General features: G+C 41.6%; 2 protein-coding genes across 3 annotated transcripts in view; one reads left to right on the top strand and one right to left on the bottom strand.

Moving 5' to 3' along the window:
* Positions 1-1,905, bottom strand: part of CLVS1 (clavesin 1) — a 101,959-nt gene extending 100,054 nt beyond the window's left edge. Inside the window, exon 1 of the mRNA XM_014873063.2 lies at positions 1,393-1,905. The gene's annotated coding sequence lies outside the window, so the exon portion shown is untranslated. The remainder of the gene's footprint in view (positions 1-1,392) is intronic.
* A 1,570-nt stretch (positions 1,906-3,475) lies between these two features.
* Positions 3,476-12,338, top strand: LOC148225461 (uncharacterized). 2 transcript variants are annotated; one of them, XR_015807520.1, is made up of 4 exons: positions 3,476-3,588; positions 9,904-10,002; positions 11,570-11,594; positions 12,156-12,269. XR_015807520.1 is itself a non-coding variant. In XM_088175487.1 (3 exons), exons 1-3 carry the CDS (start codon positions 9,705-9,707, stop codon positions 12,193-12,195), a joined length of 363 nt encoding a protein of 120 aa, XP_088031613.1. In that variant the 5' UTR covers positions 9,592-9,704; the 3' UTR covers positions 12,196-12,338. The 2 variants fall into 2 exon arrangements, 1 of the variants encoding a protein (XP_088031613.1); XM_088175487.1 differs by lacking the exon at positions 3,476-3,588 and having other exon boundaries at positions 9,592-10,002; positions 12,156-12,338.
* Positions 12,339-23,048: the final 10,710 nt, after the last annotated feature.

Here is a 23,048-nt window from a genome sequence, read left to right as displayed (position 1 = left end):
AAACATAGAGACAGGGAAGGCAGTGATCAGGGGAAAGAGGCAGTCAGGGCAAAGGGCAGACAGACAGCAGGGAAGCAGATGCAGGAGAGGTAGGATGTCAGACAGGAGACTTATGTTGGGAGGCAGGAGATAGGGCAGGCAGGGAGCTGGGCAGGCAGGAGTCAGCAGCCAGAGCTGGCAGGAGGCAGGGAACAGGAGGAGCAGGACAGGCAGCAGGCTGGACAGGCAAGGAGTAAGGCAGGCAGAGAGCTTGGCTGGAAGGAGGAAGGGGACGGGAGGGAATAAGGCTGGCAGGAGACAGGGAGCAGGACAGGAAGGGAGCAGGGCAGGCAGAAGGGAGAAGGCAGGGAGCAGGAAGGGGGAGCAGAGCAAGCAGGAAGAGGGAGCAGGGCAGGCAGGAAGGGGAGCAGGACAGGCAGGAAGGGGAGCAGGCAGGGAGCAGGGCAGGAAGGAAAGGGAGCAGGGCAGGAAGGAAAGGGAACAGGCAGGGAGCAGGGCAGGAAGGAAAGGGAGCAGGGCAGGAAGGGAAAGGAGCAGGGCAGGAAGGGAAGGGAGCAGGGCAGGAAGGGAAGGGAGCAGGCAGGGAGCAGGGCAGGGAGGATAGGGAGCAGGCAGGGAGCAGGGCCGGAAGGAGAGGGAGCAGGCAGGGAGCAGGGCAGGCAGGGAAGGGAGCAGGGCGGGAAGGGAAGGGAGCAGGGCAGGCACGGAAGGGAACAGGGCAGGCACGGAAGGGAGCAGGCAGGGAGCAGGGCAGGAAGGGAAGGGAGCAGGGCAGGCAGGGAAGGGAGCAGGGCAGGCACGGAAGGGAACAGGGCAGGCACGGAAGGGAGCAGGCAGGGAGCAGGGCAGGAAGGGAAGGGAGCAGGCAGGGAGCAGGGCAGGGAGGATAGGGAGCAGGCAGGGAGCAGGGCAGGCAGGGAAGGGAGCAGGGCAGGGAGGATAGGGAGCAGGCAGGGAGCAGGGCAGGAAGGGAAGGGAACAGGGCAGGCAGGAAGGGAGCAGGCAGGGAGAATAGGGAGGATAGGGAGCAGGCAGGGAGCAGGGCAGGAAGGGAAGGGAACAGGGCAGGCAGGAAGGGAGCAGGCAGGGAGAATAGGGAGGATAGGGAGCAGGCAGGGAGCAGGGCAGGAAGGGAAGGGAAGGGAGCAGGCAGGGAGGATAGGGAGCAGGCAGGGAGGATAGGGAGCAGGCAGGGAGGATAGGGAGCAGGCAGGGAGGATAGGGAGCAGGCAGGGAGGATAGGGAGCAGGCAGGGAGCAGGGCCCGGCGAGCAGCGGCCGAGGCCGGAGCTGTCCGCCCGGCGGTGCTGAAACGCCGCATCCCGGGCCCGGCGGGGCGGGGGGAGCGCCGAGAGCCGCCCTGCGCAACCCGAGAGAAGGCAAATCCAAATACCTGCACAGCGCCGGCAGCTGCCGTGGGGCGGCGGGGGGCTGCGTGGGGTAGGTTTTTCCCCCTGTAGATGTCCTTGATGCTCAGCTGTGTGGGCGAGAAAGATCTCCCGGCTCCCGGGTTCCGGCTCAGATCTCTCTAGAAAACTGAATGAGCGAGCGCCAGCTCCACGGGGCTGTGATTTTTTTTTTTTTTTTTTTTTTTTTTTTTTTTTTGGTAGGAGGCGTGTGCGCCAAAGCCTGGGTCCTTCCACTGCCGTCCCCCTGGGTCCTAAGCCCTCCTGCCGCCCGCCCGGCTGCCTCCCGGCGGTCCCGGCACACCGGGATGCGGGCTGGGAGCTCCGCGCCGCTGCGGGAGGGGTGGGAAGGGGATGCTGGCGGCCGGGAGGGCTTAGCTCGGCGGGCTTCCACCCAGAGGCATTGACTTCACCGCCTATTTTCTAGCGTCGCCTCTTTCCCAGCGAAAGCCGGGCAGAGCACAGCCTCCTGCCGCAGTTACAGCAGCCGTGGAAAGGGTGATCTTAATGGGCCGTGTATTGTCGATGAACATGCCTTAATGAACATGGCAGCCTGGGTTTAGAAGAGAAGTTTGTCTGGGTCAGACTGCAGGGACTGCCATCAACGGAACCCACAGCAAACGTTTAGTGAAGAATGTAAGAAACAGGACAAGCATCACCCCTGCACTCTCTCAGCCCCTCTTCCAAGTACTTCAGGTTCAGGAATTTCCCCAGCAATGTAGTGCCTGTGTTTTCAGGATGAATTTGTCCTCCTTGAATTCTCACAGTGTCTCCTAGAACAATTATACATTTCTATAATGTCTTTCCATAATGTCCTTTGATTAGATCATCTACCTACTTCACAAACCATATTTTGTTAGAAGGATGTGTAACTTTAGCTGGTGGTGTGGAAAGAACAGGAGAACAGAACTTGTGTCATTAAATTAGGTCCTGAAAACTGCTTTCTGTACAAGCTTCATAAGACCTGTGCTGAACTGTACTTGGAAGACTTTGGCTGATGTAATGACCAAATTCACACCCAGCTGCTCCTATCAACACAGTAAACCAAATTAGAAGCAAACTGCATTTCTTCTTTTGTTATCCCTGCACATTGTGGAGCACAATTCCTGGGAATTGGTGGATTAAAGTCAGCTGATTTTCTTGGTCTCTTTGCTTTGGACAGGTTTCCCTAGTCAGTCACTGAAGGATCTTGTATAGTGAAGAACTAGGTGGTAAATGATAAAGATAAGGAACAAATTCTGCATAGGAAATGGCTAAATAGAGTAGGAGTCTTCAGCATGGAAAAAAGGGAGAGAGGAGTAAGTGTAGATAAGATAGCAGTGTGGGGTTTTTCCATCATTCATAGTTCCATATTTCATAATAAAGAGTAGCATGAGGAAGATAAACCTGAACAATATCTCAGTATCATTTCCTCTTTTAGGAGTAGGAGAAACGAAACCCACTAGGACCTACCTTTGATTCAAACAAAAGGACATACTTCTTCACAAAATATTTAGTGCATCTGTGGAACTAATTTCCACAGGAATTCACACTTCAGAAAATTGTAGGACATATCTGTGGAAGAAAAATCCATTAAGGCCCTTTAAACATGGAGTCATAACCTCTGCCTCAAGAAGAACCTCTTTCACAAATTGCTGAAGTAGTATTTGGGAAAGGATGGTTATATCTATGCCCTATCCTTATTCTTTACCTTAGCCATCCAGTGCTGATCACTGCTGGAGATAGACACTGGGCTAAATGGACCTTTGATCTGACCCAGTACTGGCTTCTCTTATATTCTTAAATACAGAGTAGGCTTTGAGAATATGAACACAATTGGATTCCTTTCAGCTTTGTTTTCCCTTAAAAGGGGAAGATCCAGTGGTTTTGCTCTTTTTCAAAGGGTCTACATCCAGAGTCACTTGCTTTTTAGAGGAAACACCCCAATATTAATGAGCAAAGGCAAAAGGAATCTGTGGGGGAAGATGACTTGTGCTTTTAGAATAATTTCCATGCAGAACCATTAATTTAGCCCACAGCATGTGTAAAAGTGGAGTATGAGGTTTTGCATCCTGTGACCCAACCACATTGACTGGAAGAAAAGGAGCAGAAGCTCAAAGGCCAAGAGCTTAAAACTCTCACAAGAGCATTTGTCCCAGCACTTGATGGAAAAGCATTTCTAGCCCCAGGGAAGTTAATACTCAGTAAGTAGTCTCATTAGATCATTATTTTCTTCATAGAGATCCGTTTGGAGATAAAAGAATAAGCACTCTGTTTTCATAATCCTGTTCCAAGCTACTCTTGCACATATGATAAAGATTAATGTACTAGCTACTGTAACTATGCAGTATTTCCCTGGGAATTGTTAATAATATTAAGTGGAATGAACATGACTCTATAAACCAACTGCCTTAGGCAGTCAAATGAGTTGCCAAACTGGATGTATGCTTAATATTTGGGGATTTAATATTTTTATTCAGTTTAATTGATCTGGTTTTTTTCATTCCTTACTGTGCTGTTAAGTGACCAGTGCCTGCTGAGCCCCTGGATGATTGACATGTACCACAATACTATGATAGAAGCAGATCTCTAAACATATTACAGCAGGGCCTTATATTGATCCCAGTGCAAATATTCTTAGGTTTCTTTCTCATTGCCACTTTATCACTTCTTCATCACTTTGTACAAAATCTACTCTGTACTCTGAGACCATGCTCCAGGGCCTATCATTCTTTGCATTATCCCAGTCATTACACTTCATTTGATGTTCCAATATCAGAAAAAAACCAGTGTTGAAGGTAAAAACCTTCAAGTTTCATGCAGGTATGTCTGGGACATTAGGAGCTCCCTTGCACAGACTGGAGCTGCAGCCCTTTCTCATTTACAGTGTTGAATAGACACAGCTAAGGTGAGAAAAATATGCTGGTAATCACAGTTTGTCACTGAAGGCATCAGAACTGACTGCACATATGAAGGGAATAGATCCGTTTTGAAGGGGAGTGTTTTGATATTTTATGCAGCCTTTTCTGAAAGTAAAACAGAAATTTGATATTAAATTTATTCTAAACTTACCTTCCCTGCTGCCACACATATTGATGGTCTGTTTAAAAAAAAAGAAAAACAAACAGGGAGATAACAAACTTGAAAAGAAAATGTATATTTTCACCACCAGTTGAAAGGATCCAAATACCTTAACTATCAAGGAAGCCATGGAAGGTCAGAGTAGCTGATTTTCCATAGTCTAAGCATGATAAATAGTTTCTACTCTTCGCAGAAAAATATTTTGTCTTCACTCAGTTGGACTAGAGACACATTATCTTGCAGTATTTTTGACTTCCAAGATGTGCCGTGAAACTAGGGGGTAGACTGAACATTTCTGCATCTCTGATATTACTGATATTACTCTCTCATTCATACAAAGCCCAAAATCATTGAAATATTTTAATTAATCACTGTAAAGAATAAGTTTTTAACCCTAAAAAAATTCCAAAGAAATGGAAATCTGGTCTCATTTTGACTTAAGATTGAAACAGAGATACATATATTTGTAGCACAGACACATATTGATCTTCAGCATTTTATAGGGTTACTGTATGTGCATGAATATTCCTTGAGCAGGGTTGTTGGACCAATTAATCCCACTGCTCGTCTCTTCTAACCTTACTCATTCTGCAATTTTCTGATATAAGAAGGGGAATAGATCCTTGATGCAATTCAATATATACCTGGTGCAATTTATTTTCTCTATGTGATTTCTCCAATCTTTAAAATGTTTTTTTTCCTCTTGTGAACAGAGAATTTGAAAAATAATATAGTATTGGATGTTCTTATAGCTTTAAATTTTCTTTTGCAAACGATTTGCTGCAAGTTTCTAAAATTAACAGTCAATTTTATTAATTAATTGGAAGTTCATTCTTTTTCTCTAATCTACAATTACCATCTGGTTTTATTTCTTTTGAAAGAAATTGCATTGAAAGCCCCAGTAGGTTAAAAAATAATAATGCTAAGACTGCTTAGACCCAGTAAATCATTATTCTTAAGGGACAAATAACTCTTAGATCACAGTTCAGAGGGATTCATGTTTTAAATCCTCTCAGGTTTCCTAAACCTTTAAAATATTTAAAAATTTATACCCAAGAATGCAAAACATATGCAAATTGATAGTTCATATGATTTATTTAATGAGAAGGGTCCTATTTTGCCATTTTTAGTCTTGATGTAGAAAATTCACTCTTTTGCTGAGTTCACATGCAATCACCATTTCTGCCACTCTCAGAATAGCATGTAAGTGGGACATGAGCAAAGCTTTGGCCTCGAGCATGTAGAGGGGTGAAGCTGAAATGTTCACAGCTCCATGGGAATTGCAGGAGCTAGTGGTGAGATCCAACACAGAGCTGGAGGCCAGCAGCAGAGTTCAGGTAAAGTCTAGCTCTCAGAACTGCTCTCCTGAATTTTTCCCCTCAATTCTTGCCTATCTCTGAACCAGTCTAAACACCACAGATGGCTTATTTTGGGATTGTGAGGTTCATGGTGTAGTCCTAGGCTGAGTAGCTTGGTTCTAAAGATCAATCAGCATTCGAAAAACTATAGATATCTCTCTGACATTTGGGTGTTGGAAACGTTGATTTTAGGCCCAGATGTGCTGTTAAAGTAAGGCACAGATTTGGCCTCATGTCTTTAGTCATTTTAACTTGGCAGCACTGAGTGTGCTGGCTTTAGTGAGATAACTGTGATTTAAATCACCTGGGGACCTGCTTCTATTGACTTCAGTTACTTACAAAGTCAGTGCTACTCTGTCTAAACAATAAGGCAGTGTCTTGCTAAACAACTAAGTGTCCTTTTGCAGAGAGAAATAAATTGTGAGATGACAGGTTTTACATAGCTGCTACCTAAATGATATGACCTTTAAAGAATAGCACAGCAAAACTTTGCCATACTGCCTAAGAAGATGAATATCAGAAATAATGTTCTTCCTGATGCAGGAGTAAGGCAACCTAAGGTAGGCTGGTAGGGAAAAAAAAAAGCATACAAGGAGGTAAGTAGTCCAAAAAGTAGATGAGTTTCTTGAGATTTAGGATGACTGTTAAAGAATTGATTCAGAAAAATCCTCTTGGGAAAAATCTGGCTGATAATTGCATTCTTGCTGTGTTAGGATCAGTTTGCACATAAGCAACAATTCAGTCTGATTTGTAGCATACTGATCTCAGATATGATTTGTTAAAAGCTTGAAATATGTAAGCTGTTTAATGTCAATTCTCCATTGTGTTAACTTCAGGGTTCCTTAGCTTTCCAAAGTCTGTTGTATATTTCCCTTTCTGTATAATAATTGCAACTTGCTCCTATGCATTTGCCCGAAGTAGCTTTAACAGTTGATCTCCAAGTGTGAGAATGGAACATGTGAAGTGATAAAAGATGATTTGAAGGTTGGTAGCTGGATTGGAATAGTTAGAGATGAGGCAAATAATAGGATACTTATCTGATTGCTTAGTTTGTTATGTGATGATTTATTTCTGAAATAGTTTTAAATGAATGGTGTACATAAATGCATGCAGCTTTGGATGGCAGTAACATAAATCAACAATAGTAATAATGACTGTGAGTCCGTGCATGTGTAAACAAGCATATGTGCAATATAAATTCTATTATCTCAATGTCACTGAGGATATAGAATAATTTCACATTTGTGACTGAGTAACAGCATAAATTTTTGTTGGCAATATAAACAGATGGAGGACACAATGCTGCACTGGATAGCTAAAGTCTGTTAAAAACTGAAGTATGTGAGTGTATTTGCATGTACAAAAATAGAGACAAAAATTATGGCTGCAATCCTCAACAGATATAAATCAACATTATTTCACTGACTGTGGTGGGTGTGTGCAAACTGGCCAGCACAGGGGTAAATCTCTGCATATGAAACAACTGTTACACCTATCAGCAGTCTGATGTTTTACATTACTACTTCGCCCAGGAGCGTAAAGGATGTATCAATCTGCTGAAGCCACTCCACAGAACTGTTTTATTCTTCCTGAGATTCAGCACTGGAATAAGGGTGTAAACAGCACCAATATAATCTTGCAAACACTGGGTATGTTTTAATGTCATCGTGGAGCCCTGGCACAATCCATCTAGAATATATATCCAACAGTGGGGTGTACAGCAATCATGTACTTTTTAGCAGGAGGAAGGTTTTTTGCTTGTCATAGCTGGTGAGCCTCCAGGGAGGTGAGGCTCCTGCCATTCTGATTCCCAATATATGCTGATTCAGTCATTAAAATGTGCATTCATCATCCTTCTCCCAAGACCTAGCTGTGCACAGCAGGTTTAACTAAATTGCCAATAAGAAAGCTTCTTAAATCATCCACAGTCCTGACTGACAGCCTCACAAGCAGATGCAGCAACTGATCCTGAGGCAAACTGGAGTCTGTTCAGCAGCAGCATAGCACTTCTGTGTGTACCAGCTAGGGTGTTTTTTTAAATCATTAATGGGCAAGTACATTGTAGACAGAGGGAGAAGGGACACAAGAATGAGAAAAGCAGTTGGGAAGGGAAAGATGAGACTATTGGGAAATCCTTATTTCCTTTTACACTATGGTACCCTCTCTACAGCTGTAGGACAAGGAAAACAACCCCTTCTCTTAAGTGCTCCTAGCTTCAGGGTATGGAGAACTATTAATCAGCTTGTTCTTATGCAGCAAGGACCTGCAGAAGGGCTGGCTGGAGAAGTGCCAAGGACTGTCACTTCACACATCCTGAGAAATCGTCTCCCTTCAGCAGAGATTTTAATGGCTGTGGAACATGCCTGTCTGTGTATGTGCATGTATGCATGTAGAAGAGAGAGAAAATGTATTCTCTTGTCACTCTTCCATCTCTTACCTACACTGCTGCAAATACCTATTTTTTTCCCATGTGTACAGATGAAAAGTGTTTTCCGTAACTGTTTGCAAAAGTGCTGGGAAGACCTGGTTCTGGCAGGAAGCCCTTACTCTCAGGCTTGTTAGAGTCCACTACGGCTGCCAGATCATCTCTGAAGAGGTATAAAATCTTATAACATCTTGGAGAGTTAGAAACTCTTTAATCAGGTGTTCAAGCTCCGTTACTATCTAACTAGTTGGGCACAGTTAGCCTTGCTTCTACTTTAGTAAGATTTAACTATGGACTGTGATTTTCCAGAGGAGACTGTGTCTGGCCCTCCTTGATACAGGGCTTTCAATCAATCCCATGACAGCATGCAGCAGTTTGCTCCACACTAATGCTAAGGTTAAATTATTGGTGTGTCACTCGTCCTAGGATGTGGTGCCTGCACTGGACAAAAGCCGAGAGACCATCATTAAACTGAATTGGCTCTCTCCATGTATTGGACATCTCATTGCAGAACAGAGGCTGCCCAAGTCCTGATGTTGAATGTTAAGTGCCACATACCTTCAGCACCCTTCAGGAGGTGTCAGATACCCTGCAAGGCTGATTAACCAGGTGGTGGGTGAATAACCATATGATGGAGTGGCACAACATGGGTATTTGTGTGCGACGGTTGCAGTCTCTCTCCTTTCACATGTTTTTTTCCTGTGGAACTGCAGTAAAATGTGAAGAGGTGGCAAGTATCTACTTGTCTCAGATTTTGCTAAAACCCATGTGCTTTTCAGCACCTCTGAAAAGCTATAGACAAGTGTAAAACCTGAGGAAAAAATGGCAAGGCATGTAGTACTCAAAATATATTTTAAAAAAAATCCCTCCTTGAATTCCAAACTAATCCCCTTAATCACATAAGCTTATGAGATCTGGAAAACATGAAAAGGAAAAAAAATAATTAAATGTCTTCCAAAAGGGTACTCAAGATGGAAGGATTTTGCTAGCAGATTTATACATTGCCAGACAGTATCTTGTCTCTAGAGAGATCAGAAGGAAGACAGGTACTTTAGATCTCCAAAGAAATCACTCCACTCTAAGCCACTGAGAGGTAGGCATCTAGTAAAAAACATAAGCCTAAAGGAGACCTCATGAAGAGCATTTGTCAGTATAATTGGTGTCCTAGTGATGAAAGCATCAATAGCTGATGGTAGTTAGTGGAAAATTTATTTTGTCTCTTTTCCGTCATCTTTAGTGTGGAAAGACTCTGTTTGCAGACAAAAGATTTCCATGTACTGGGTATTAGCACCGTGTGTCTGATTGCCCAGTTCAGTTTGCTGACTTTTCTTCCTATAGGCAAATGTTCGTGACATAAAATGGCAGATCAGAGATTCACAGAATCAATCAGGTTGGAAAAGACTTTTGAGATCATCAAGTCCAGCCTGTGACCGAACACAACCACATCAACTAGACCATGGCACAGAGTGACACATCCAGTCTTTTCTTAAACACCTCTGGGCATGGTGACTCTACCACTGCCATGGCCAGCCCATTCCAATGTCTAATCACCCTTTCTGTGAAGAAATTCTTCCTTGTCCAACATGAACAAGTTCTTCCTGATGTCCAGTGTGAATCTCCCTGCTTGAGACTCTGTCCTATCATCTTGTCACTAGATCCTTGGGAGAAGAGGCTGAACCCCCTCCTGGCTACAACCTCCTTTCAGGGAGTTGTAGAGAGTGACGAGGTCTCCCCTGAGCCTCCTTTTGTCCAGGGTAAGCAATCCCAGCTGCCTCAGTTGCTCCTCATCAGACTTGTGCTCCAGACCCTTCATCAGTTCTGTTGCCCTTCTCTGGACCTGCTCCTATGCCTCAACGTCTTTCTTGTAGCGAAGAGCCCAGAACTGGACATAGAACCTGACCTGTGGCCTCACCAGTGATGAGCACAGAGGGAGAATCTTTTACAGATCACTGTAAAGGGTGTAGAAACAACAAGACAGCTATGGTAATTTCAGTTTGTTTTCTCTGACAGAAGTTCTGTGACAAGTTTTCTTTAAAAAAATCAGTTATACAAGGCTTGGATTAAATATATTATTTTTTCCATAAAGTACTGATAACTTCTTGAAAATTAGCACATTCCCTAACAAGCAGTAAATTTAAACCAGTAAATTGGTGATTTGATGTTACAGAATAAATCAGAGACTAAAGGCTTTTTCTGGGACCATTTTGGAAAAGAATATGGATGGAGGCTGCTAAGGAATTTCAGCTCAATTTTAAAGCAAATTTGTTTTCCTCCTTAAGTTCACAGCTAAATCTGTCTTTTCTATTGGTTACAAATGTCTCTCTTTTCAACCTATATTTATTTGATTTTGTCCCTGTTTTGGGTTTTTTTTTTTCCTTAACATTGCTTTTCTATGGGACAGGACAGCTACAAACGCCAGTGTTTCTTTATAGAGAACAATGCAGTTTCTCGCTAATTTTACTTTTTTAGGCCAAAAAAACTATCTCAGGGAGGTCCCATCTCTGTTGCCATGGACTTGGACTGTCTAGGGTCTACAAATCCACCAAGCAGGGCACAGCACTGTGCAGGGAACCAGTCCAGACCCGTGGGCATGATAGGGACATTTATGTAGCTATATTCTCTTTGCACTTGCAGAGAAAAAAAACCCTGTCTCCAGCTCTAAGAAAATCCCAATAGCTGATTTGACATCCATTCCCCATTTGAAACTTTTCAAATAAAGAAAATAAGTTATTTTTCACAACGTTTTTGATTAATGTCTCCCACATTATGCATCCCTGGCTATACCAGGAAATTTTCCAGCTGTTGCACTTGCTTTTTTCATGACCACATTATACTGGTGGCTCATAATCCTCCTGTAATCAACAAGTGCCCCAGGGTCTCCCTCCTTCTCTGTCATTTTCCTATGAAACTCCCAATTTGCAGAAGTTCATGTTATAAGCTCGTTAAGTGTATGACTTTGCACATTATGCAATTAAATTTCATCCCCTTTCTAATACTCTACTCTCAAGGTCATTTAGTTTTTCCTGTACAATATTACATTCTCCCTCTGTTGAGCTTTGTGTCATCACCAAACTTCATTAGTACATGCCAACTTCTTATCAGGGTCATTAATAAAGATGTTAAAAAATCAATCCCAAAAGTTTAAGGATTTCCACTAGTGGCAGTTCTTGCCAGACTAATTATTACTTCTTTTCTTTTGCTGATTCTGAACTCATATTTCTCATATTATTTCTCATATAGCTAGCTACAATGCAGGTAGATGAGATTTAGTTTTGAATTTAGTGGGTTTTTTCATGTATTTTTGTCTTGTATTTTACACAGATTTTGTCATCTTTGGTATCAAAAGGTAAAATAATCATCTAATCAATCGACCTATCACTACTAAATCCATATCATATTTTGTCCTGGTTTCTACTTAATTTCATGGTTTCAGATATTAACCACTTCAATATTTACATCTAATTCAGACTAAATTCTTGATTCTGGATTATTTACCTCTCCCTATTTTATATATGGGTAGTGTGTTTGCTGTTTTCTAGTCAGTTGATGCTCCTCTATACTCCATTAAAAATTCACTTTTTTTCACATTTCAGTGTGTAAATCACCTTGTTTCTCAAAGGAGCATATTAAGCCTTCTTGTACCCAGATGTGGCCATCTCTGTCTCTGTGCTTTCATGTTCATTAGCCATTTGTCCTCTGCATTCATCCCATCAGTGTTGTATTTCTTACTGAAAATGAGACGAAGTATTAGTTTGGAGTCCTATCATAATTATATTTCATATTTAGCCTGTACTCATTACACAGAGGACTCACTTCATTATTTATTTGCATGATGCGATTTTCACTACTTATTTTCATTTACTTTGCAAAATCTAACTTTGTTTTTCTTATCCCCTTGTACTCCTAGTGCTTTATGGTCCAGAACAAGCATGGATTACAGTCCTTAGCCAACTCCAAATGATATACAGTTCTTCTCTCCACTGTTACTACTAGTGCACTTTCTCCATCACCTTTTATTAATAATCCTCAGTGAGACCACTGGTTTGTGGCACCTGGGTACTGCAACTGGAACTATGAAGGTGTGTGAACTCCTGCCAGGTCTCAGAAACTGCTGGGGCTGCCCTCAGTTCCCTCTGGATCCATCAACCCGTGGCCTCCAGAGGGGGCAGAGCGAGCAATAATTTCTGGGAAAGGGTGGGATGGTGTGAAGTGGGGGCTCATTAAAATCAGTCAAAACCTCCTCAAATGTACACTGGCATGTCTGAGGTTTGTGAAATCTACCCCAGAACCAACATTTTCTCTTTGCTGCTCTTGGTATTAAGATATTTAACACAGGCACATCACCACAGGACATGAGAACATGTTATGCACAAGGGCTACTACACAAGCCTTTGGAAAATGGTGGGAGAAGCCATTGGTGTGACACATTTCAAGGAACAAAATTTAACCACTGGTTTATATTCAAGGCACTAGGGGGTGGCTGAACATATGCCATGAACACATAAAGTTTGCCACATCTTAGCAGAGAAACCCTAACCTATAGGATATGAATATACTCACCAATTTAGCTTGTTTCCGTTAACTTTAAAGCTCAATGGAAGAGCAACACTTCACAGATGAAGTGCTCTGAGAACCCACAAATAACTGGTTATTCTAAATTCCTGCTAACTTGCCATAGTCTGATGGAAGGCATGAGTCCTCAGTGTAGTTTCTGATAATTCCGTGCCAGTTGCTACTGCTTACAACAGTAAAAGGAGAATCCTTAAGTACTGACACTCCAGTTCTGGGATTCAGGAGGTCTGTATCTTATTCCTGTCTGCCTCACATATCTGCTAAATGGCAGTGAACAAAATTGCTAATCTGATTTCTTTACATTTCCTTCTCTATAGACTGAGAATAGCAACGCTGGCCTAGAGCAGGAAGATTATACAGGTCTTAATTCTTTAACAGGGTAAAGTGATTTCTGAATAATTAAAAAACGTGTAAGGAAAGGTCAATATATTATAATGGTAAATAAGTTACACATTTTGAGGATTCAATATGTAACTTTTTTTTGAAAGCCAATGTTTTAATTCTTAAATAACAGTTTATCTTAAGCAAATGCTTCAGTGTCTTATAATAGTTAGAAGTGACACTACAAAACAACGGTTTGAGACAGAGCCAAGATAATTTCTACTCCTTTAAAATGGAACGAGAATTTCTCAGCCTTGAAGCATGACAGCTATTCAGGAGTCGATTTTTCTGGCTTTGAAATCTGAGTTGTACTTAGCTATGGGATTTGACAAGTTTCTGCTGCCTTATATCATCCCTGCTCACCTGACAGCACAGAAGAAGGTGTCTCACACTAATCTTGTCAAGCTGAAGCTCCACTGAGAGGACAGTGATGAATGTCAGCTTGAGTCTATTGAGCTTGTGGTGGGTGGGCAATGGATAAAGGTTAGATAAATAAAACAGCAAGAATTATAAGAGGAAATATAGTCTATTCATTCTAGTGTATTGCATATGGTCTGATTCTTTGTGTAGTCAAAATGAGGTTTTCTTGACCAAACAGTGATCTCTCCTAAATCAGCTGTCCCTACAAGCCTATGTCCCAATGAGGTTTTTGTCTACTTGAATTACTGGCCCTGGCAGAGAGTTCCATACCTCTGCTAGGAGGAATATGGTTTGGGGAAAGTAATAACCACTCTGCAAAAAAACAATCATCCTTTGACTTATGTATCCCTGCACCCTGCTGACTGTTCTAGTGAATAATCTCCAGCTATGCACGAAGGTGCAGTGTATCATTCCTTAGGTGAACAAATTTCAGCAAAAAGATGAGCACAGTGAGTGATTTTTAAACACTTCTAATGCTGCCAAACCAAATAAAAATTCCTTCAGAACAAGGCTGCTCACTGATGCCCCTTAAAAAGGTATTTTCATAATGTCTGCAATTAGGTTGTGGATCAATACAGTTTTACTCTGTGGGAATATTTTAGTTCATCATATGGTGCAATTATCCATGACCACAGACACAAAACCAGCAATCACTGGCCGACTGAACATGTGTTAATTGGAAGCGTGAATGCTTTAAAACAACCAACAGCACCAGTTCCTTACACAATCACTTCTTGTTGTGGATACCTCTTTGTTGTGGATGCAGCTAGGGTTTTATTCCCTACTTCCAGTTTCGAGGCACTGCTCAATTCCACAAGGTACAAGACATAGCCTTTCCTCTAGATCTCATCATTATCTTTCAGTAAAGGGCAGTGTCACAGCTACCACTAAGTTTCAACTCCCTCTTCTTGTCTGTATTCACTCTTCCTGGAGACCCACAGGACTGCACCCCGTGAATGCCAGCTGCTGGATATTGTGACAGGGTACCCTGAAAAGAAAAGAAAATTAAAAACAAAAGAGGGAGGAGGCTGCTTCATTAAAGCAGCCTATTAAAGCAGCCTGATAAAATTTTTCACTGTGTTATTTTTGTTAAGCATGTATAGAAATTCAAGTCTGTATTAAATAATAATATATCTTTGAAAAAATAACCCCGGTGTGTTTCAAAGGAAGGAGAAAGGCTTCCCATCTGCACAAAAGAAATTAAGTTAGACACAATCCCAAAAAATCTGCTTGACATTGAAAATGAGAGGAAAAGTAAGTTCAGAAAACTCTTTTAATATCAGAGATAACTGCTTTTTACTGTTACATTTATTGTAAAAAGAGGAGTAGTCAAGCCAGATGATCTGTCAGAAAGATGAAACAGTCACAGATGACAGAATCTGGCTAGATAGGGTGGATCTGCCACTTTTCTAGTGTGGAATGTGTCTGAGGGATTTTAGACATTGAATTTGCTAAAACACTCACTGAAAGGCAAACCCTGTTAACCTGAACAGTTCTTACCATGTAACCAAGATGTGGTTAGGGAACTATAGGCCAGAGATGCTCTCCTCTCCAGCTTTTGGCTCTGGATTGCTGATCTCTGGGCAGGATCTCCCCTGGAGTCAGAGTTCTGAGTCTCTTCCCCCTCTCCCTGCAGGAGCCAATCTGACTAAGGTAAGGAGTCTAATTGACAGACTCCAAAGTCAACTCCCTCACAAATAAGAACAACCATGAAGAAAGCTAAAAGAAATATTCTGTCCACCAAGCTTTCCCTTGGAAGCTGGGGTTCTTCAGTTTGGCCTCGTCTCTTCTTCATTACAGCTCTGTGAGTCCAGCCCAAATACATCCTCGGTCCTGACCCCAGCCCTGATCCTGGCAGACCAACTTGACTTCCTATCTGGATCCTGGACAGCCTAGCTATAATGGGTTAGCAGGGCTGTCACTGGGCTAATGCTGACCCTCAACACTGTCCCTGGACTTGATGCTGACCCTGCCTGGCTAAACTTCCTGACTTCTTGTTGGGGAGGTCACAGACCCTGCCTGCCTTGTTGCCATCCTCTGCTCCTGCCCTTGCAGAGCAGCTTGTCCTTGCTGTTCCCTGACATCTGGAAAGCATAAACCAACATTCCTTTTTGCAGAAAATAGATGTCTAAATGATATTTTGTGGCTCTAAGTATATACCAAAGCATCCCAGAGGTCACAATCTAAAGCTCTGTGGTTGAATCATGAGAATACCAATGCAGCAGAATATCACAGACTCATAAAAGCATGGTCTGGGAATGACTTATGGAGAAGTCTAGTCCAGTCTCTTGTTGAAAATGCTAAGATCATGTCAAATCAGCTGTAGCTTTGTCTATCTGAGTTTTTGAAACATCCAAGAATGAAGAGTCTCTTTATAACCTGTTTCAGTAGGTTCTCTTAAATTGTTCCAGTAGTGCTCTTTCTTCTCTTAAACTTCACTTCTCAAGGTTCAATTTGTGGTCATTTATGGTTGCAATTGGCACAATACTTCAATTTCTCAAGTTTCCCTGAAATCCTTCAAGTCTCTTATTTATGGAAGCACTAGAGTCATTCTGGTACAAAAGTCTGAGTTATCCTCTGAGCCATGTCAATGCTTTCTTTTGTCTTGGACATTTCCTGCTTTTTTGATTTTTTTAATTGATTTTTTTTAAAAGATTCAAAGGTTCATAATTTCTTTTAAAATATACATGGAAAATTAGTTTCCTGCAGTACATTTATAGCTTTCTAGCAGACTGCTGATAGGGTGGACTGCATATAGCAGGCTATGGTATTACAGTGTGTGAAAAGGTCCATCATACTGGGTACCTGTTGGAGTCCTGGGCTGGTGAGAGAGACAGGCATAGCCCTGGCCAGAACACCTGGTGGAACTGCCTTTGATTGATCTAACCATCAACCCACCCATGGGGTTTGTTTAAGAGATACTGAGTTGTTCCTGTCCAGAGCAGATTCCAGGACAAATCTAGTCTGCATGCTGTGCTCCTGGTCAGGGAAGTGGGACCCCAGAGTGAAACAATGAGTAATCCAAGCTGACGGGCTAGTGACCTGCTGACCCTCAGATAAAGAGCTCATTATTGATGCTGTTAACACAGGGAGAAGAGTGATCCAAATCTCCTTAAGTATTTCCACTAGATGGACAGTTTGTCAGGGACCAAGACATTTTGATTGACATCTCTTGGTGAGTGAAAAGGCTGCATTGGCCAAGTGTCACTTTTATTTCTGTCATGTGACACTTAAGGCATACTTTAACAATTTGACATTACTGTATTTTGCTCAAATGCTCCAGTATTTATTACAAGTAATATCATAATGCTGCTTATTCTTCTGGAGTCAAATGGAATCAGAGAACTGCAGAGTTTACTTTTGATGAGGGCTTACTACAGCCTGATAAGGCTGTTTTGGAGCATGGGAAAAATAATGACAGGGTAAAACAGTTGAAGTGTTCTTTTTCAGTATTTCTCATGTAAGAATTCTGAGTAGAGCCTTCCGTAACACTTTGTTTCTGAAAACTTAGTGACAGATTTTGGTAATGCAGAGATGGCTTTTGTTGATGTTGTAGGACCTCATCAACATACCTGAAGAATGTGGTGAAGGACTCTCCAGTCAGTTATCAAGCTTACAGCTATTCTTTCCGGAGGAGACTCCATTGTTTTGGAGACTCCCAGGCAAATTGCTCTGGGGTTGCTAGTGGCAATTCTTCTCAAACTCTAAGTTGTGGCAACACTGAATAACAAACCAACATTGAACACCAAAGAGCAAGTGATGCAGCTGAGGAAAAGGGAAAAAAAAAAAGCGCAGAAACAGTGTTGGGTGCTTCAGACTATGACAGTCAGACTGTTGCCAAGAGTGAAAAAATGTTAAAAAGCTTATATAATAGACATTTACAACTAATATTATCACTGGATTTCCCAAATGTAGGCTGTGTTCCTTTCAGGCAAGCACATTCAGTTTCTACCTTATTTTTGCCCTCAATGAATCATAAATACTGACTCAGAGAGACAGGAAGTGCTTGATAGCTATTTCTCTTCTGCATTTGGAATAAAGCAGGCACATGTTTCTGTCCCTTAGGATATGCTGGGTAAAGCACATGTCTGTGACAAAGAAGGATAAGAAATAGAAATCTGCTAAAGAAGCCCAGATAATACAAATTAAAGAAGAAGTTGGTGAGGATCTTCCTGAGCTCACAAATGGTTAAGCAACTTGAAGAATGTAGCGTTACAAAAGATGAAAAGATTATTGGTCAAATCCTCATATTTGAAAGGGTTTTGAAGACTTCAGCATCTATAACCTGGTTAATCTAACATTACCAGCATGGAAAACCAGGGATTTCATCTGAAGCAATTCACAGCAGAATTTAATTTAAAAACCCCCAAACCACTCCTTCCACCCAAAACCCCACAACCCTAAACTTTTGAAAAGACCACAGCATAAAAAATTTGAAGTTTTCTTCTCTTTTCTTTTTCTGAAAACAAAATAAAATAATGCAAAAAGAAGTTCATTGGTTGATAAAGACTCTGTGTTGACTGTCTCAAGGCATGGACTCAATGCCATATTAAATCTTGACTAAAACTTTACACCCTGAGCATGAGGTGATCTCTTATGATGTGGTGCATTACTACTCTCCACATCTCTAGGAGACATCTCTTTGAATGGATCTACTCTTCCTGTCTGACCTTGAGGAAAGTATAGTGATGAATAAAAACACCTTTAACAATTACAAATGCCTTTCTATTCTATCCAGGAAAGGAGATTAAAAACTAAGGTACAGCTATGCAGGTTATTGCAAAAGGCTGCTGATAAGCTCAACTCAGTTCAGCTCAGCTCAGCTCAGCTCAAGTGTCTCTACACTGAGACACAACATTTGGCTTGCACTTATGTGTATTTGAATCTCTTACCTGTATTTATCTACCAAGCCTTTTGTTCATGTGTCAATAGAGCTAGAATCTTGCCTCAGGATTATCTTACTTTATTGTTGTTGTGCCTGGTACAGCAGGTAAAGCTTCTTATAAATTATAAATTCACATAAGTGAAGCAGCTTATTCAGGTCTCCAAAATAGAGACCAGAAGTCAGCTGTAGATTTTATGGACTCTTAAGAAGCAGTGATGGTTTTGAAAGTTGGGTGGTCACTCTGCAGACACTATCTTATTTTGGAGGAAAGTCTGACTGAAGGAAATGTGAGATTTCAAATGGGAACTGCTCAGCAATGTGCCCTCACAACTCACATTAAAAACAGGGGCTGAATTCTGCATTTCTCAATCATCTGGGGAATCATTTAACACACACCTTTTAAAGCCTCTTAAAATCCAATGTAATGAGGGACAAGCAGGGATAGGCTAATACAACCTCTAGATGTATTCCTGGAAGGACATGCCTCCATATAAAAAATATGAGGGAGACTTGACAGTGTATTCACAAAGGGAACAGCAGGTTCTGAAATTAAACAAGGCAATAAACTTTCAGCTCAGAAGTCTCCTGTGAGGTACTGTAAAAACAGCTACAGCACTAGGTAGTGCCATGTCCTCTGATCAAATGAACTGTAGGACATGAACACAGAAAAAACGGGATCAGATAAGCAGCCTGCTCCAGGCTGCTTCCTTCTGTTACAAAAATATGTGCTTCATCCCATGACTTTCTTGGCATTGTCTGCCACAAAAGGCTTTTTTTCTGTTAAGGACAGAAAGCACCACATGATGATGTGCCACTCCCCACCTGTCCAACCTCCTTATCCACAGCAGCCAAAGAGCAGCTGCACCTGCCTGTGTCCGCAGTGTATCATTGCTGAAAGGATTTCAGATGGCTGTGTTGGCAAGGGCTGGGCTGCCTAAACCTAGCTGTAGGCAGGAGGTAATTCTTGATGTGAATTCAGAATATTCAAACAAATACACCTTAGCATGTGTGAAAGCATGATGGAAAGGTGTGCACATTAGCTACAAAAATACACACAATGATTAGATGAAACCACTCTACCTCTGTCTTAAATACAGGAAAATCAAACCTAAGGAGCTCTAACTGATTCCACAAGTTAAGTCTCAGGAAGCAGACTAGAAATTTCTATTTATATTAAACATATAAACACGTTAGAACCCTACTAACTGCTCTAGGCCTTTTCTTTCCATTTTCTTCCATGTTAAGTGTCATCAGTAAATTCCAGCATGAGCAGCTTGCTACCACATTGACTAATACCAAACTGACTATAATGGTCACAACTACATCTTCACACAGTTATAGCCATTTCAAAGTAGTCAAATAACCAGCCAGTATGGCATGTTATATGCTGCTAGTTCAATGTGGCATAAACTTGCACAGCCCCCAGCAGAGCACTGATCAGGGTTCTGTATCACAGTACACACAGAGCCAGGCATCGGCTGAGACACTAAAAGCAGTGGACCCATTTAAGGTGAGATAAAGTGCAACCCTTAGAATGCTGCTTGTCACTCCTCAATCACTGTAAATGTAACCAAACAGAAAATACTATCAGTCTTTCAACTCCTACAATAAGGAACGTGCTGGCATGTTGTACTAAAATACCCTTGTGCTGGACTGTTTTCAACACAGTGTGTTATTACTGGTAGCCTAACAGTCAGGGACAGGTGGGAAAAGAAAATATTTGCCACAGGCTGCTCCAAAGAACTGCCAAATTGTTTTTAATAGCAGTGAATACCCTGTTCCCTAGTTTTCAGAGTGGCTGCTGTGGACAGAGTTTTACAGGCGAATGCACAAACCCTTAGGTGACAGTACCTTGTACCAAAGATACAAGAACTAAGTATAGAAAATGGGGCTTAAAAAACAACTTCTCTTTTCATTCTTTAATCTGCTTATGTTGAGAGACATCAGTTTTCTTCTTATCTAAAAGAGTTCTTTACTAGAACTTGATTTCTTGCAAGCATTAATCCAAATTGATTTCATTATGGGAGCTCTTTGGGATAATGGAAATAATTTCAAAACAAAACAGATGCAAGGAAATGAGAAAAGAGGAACCTGAATACTTCAAGTCTATTCCTTTCTGTATTGTTCCAATTTTACACTAGACCACAAATCTGTGATGAATAGCAACTGAAAGGTGAGAATGTCTGTTTCATTTTCTCATATTGGTTATTTGCAGAATCTTTATGTTAAAAGGGAAAGAGAGCCATATTACTTTATGTTACCACACCAAAATTTATCTTTCATTATAGAAATTATTCTCTCATTAATTATTAGGGAAATATCACTTTTATGGTGAGGTTATTAGAAACAGTAATTGGAGTATGCTTCATGTCATAAATTTATTACATTGTAAATGAGCAATCATCTATATTAACATTTAAAAGAATCATTCCTACTTAGTAATAACACAAGAGGTGCAGGACAGGTTCAGTGAATTGATGGAGAAGTGAGAAGAATTGATACTTGAAGCAAAGGCCACTTATCCCACTCAGCCAATAATCCCCAGGAAGAACACTGTGCCAAGATTTGAAAAGATATAAAAAGGGTTTCTCTTTGGGGTGAGTGAATCTTGCATCTTGAACACATTGAAGAACAGATGTATGCTGTCACATAAAGATGTTGTCAATTTTTCATGTTTTTACATTTGTGTGCTATTGGACAGAGCTGGCTGAATACTAGCTGATGTTTAAGGCACCTACATTCTACATTCAAAGATTACCACCATTTTGGAAAGCAGAATATATGTTTGCTTGTAGCTTACAAAGCACCAGAATAAGAATCAATAAATAATGAGTTTTGATCTAGAGTTCATTTGTGACACCCTGTAAATCAGTTCTGTGAGTTCATTTTTTCAGACATTGCTCTGTTGCTTCCTAGGAAACATTTGTTTTGACTGGACTCCTTTGACCAAAGCATCCATTTACATTGTAAACAAGCACCTTTGAAGCAGATATTTAGAAGCAGATATTGATAGTGATATTTACTTATAAGAATTGTTTCTAAAAGGCAGTTGATCTCAATCTGGAAGTTCATCTAGCCCAGGTCAGGTGGGTGAAAGTGCCTGCCACTTTCCTGAGCATAAATGTAGGTCATCTTCCTTCCCAGAACCTTTCACATATGTGGCCTTGGAGTTCTCTCTTCAGCCTGGACCCAAAACCATCCAGTGGGTTTCTTAGTAGGAAGAAAGCAAGTGGAGACTGCATTGCAGGGAAGCAAGGATCCTTAGTGAGATGAAATAAGGCAGAATGAGAGAGAACCTAATAGAAGTCTTTAAAGTCATGAGTGGCAGAGCAGGTGCTCACTGACTTAGAAAAGTGCTATTTCACTCAGTGAAATAGCTACTGGCAGGTTTCATAGCAAACCAAAGGTATTTCTTCATGGAACACCTAGATGAGCTGTGGGGCTGCTTGCCCGGGGAAATTGTGGTGCTGGATATCAGCATGGGTTGAAATACAGGCTAGAAAAATCAATGAAATAAAAATTCCTTTAATGACCAGTAGCCCAGCAAGTCCTTGACAATCAAATTTCTGACAGATTAGAGAATATTCTGGGCAAGTTGTTACTATATATGTTTGCCCTGCTCTTTCTAAATTTCTTCCATTGTTCTGTCTTGCACTTCTATTTCTTTATCATCCACTACTTATTACTGTGATCTGGATGGACCTTTTAACTTATCCAGGAGAGCTGTTTCTACATGCAAGTGCTTAACTGCAGCATTATGAAAGCTAATCTCTACTTCTGTCTCCAGTGCTTGCCTTGTATGCAACATCTGACTGCATCTCACCACAGAATTATTATTATTATTATTCCTCTTTCTTCACTACTGGAAAAAAGCTCCCTCTTCTCCTGAAGGCTGTCAGCCTTTTCATACAGTCAGTGTAAAATGTGAATTTGTGTTAAGGGATTAAATAGAAAACTGAACTCTCAGTGCATTTAGTTTTAATTCTTCCTGTTTCTCCCACTGGTGAGTGCTGTGTGCAGTTTTGGGCACAACAATATAAGATATAAAGCTATTAGAGAGTGTCCAAAGGAGGGTCATGAGGAAGGTGAAGGATCTGGAGGAGAAGCTGTATGAGTACACAGCTGTGTGAAACATTTGGTCTGTTCAGCCTGGAGGAGAGAAGACTGAAGGGACACCTCATAGTGGTTTACAGCTTGCTCACAAGGGGAGGTGTGGTGGCAGACATTGATCTCTTTGGTGACCAGTGGGAATGGCCTGAAGTTGTATCAGGGGAAGTTTAGATTGGGTATTAGGGAAATGTTCTTCATCCAGAGGGTGGTTGGGCTCTGGAACAGGCTCCCCAGGGAAGTGGTCACAGCACCAAGCCTAGGAGAGTTTAAAAAGCATTTGGACAATACCCTAAAGCACATGGTGTGACTCTTGGGGATGGTCCTGTGCAGGGCAAGGAGTTGGGCTTCAATCATCCTTGTGGGTCCCTTCCAACTCAGGATATTCTATGATTCTGTGAACTCCATTATTCATTGCTAAACATCTGCAGAATG

Source organism: Sturnus vulgaris, chromosome 1, assembly GCF_052056855.1.
Source record: "Sturnus vulgaris isolate bStuVul1 chromosome 1, bStuVul1.hap1, whole genome shotgun sequence".
Taxonomy (NCBI): Eukaryota; Metazoa; Chordata; class Aves; order Passeriformes; family Sturnidae; genus Sturnus; species Sturnus vulgaris.
The sequence above is the reverse complement of the archived record's forward strand: the minus strand, read 5'-3'. Positions and strand labels throughout refer to the sequence as shown.

Excerpts from the sequence above, each read along its gene's own strand:
- LOC148225461 (XM_088175487.1), top strand. The coding sequence starts at position 9,705 with ATGGCACAGAGTGACACATCCAGTCTTTTCTTAAACACCTCTGGGCAT. Across the intron at positions 10,003-11,569 it reads TGAGCCTCCTTTTGTCCAGG|ATTTTGTCATCTTTGGTATC; the intron begins GTAAGCAATCCC and ends TATTTTACACAG. Across the intron at positions 11,595-12,155 it reads GTCATCTTTGGTATCAAAAG|TGCTTTATGGTCCAGAACAA; the intron begins GTAAAATAATCA and ends TTGTACTCCTAG.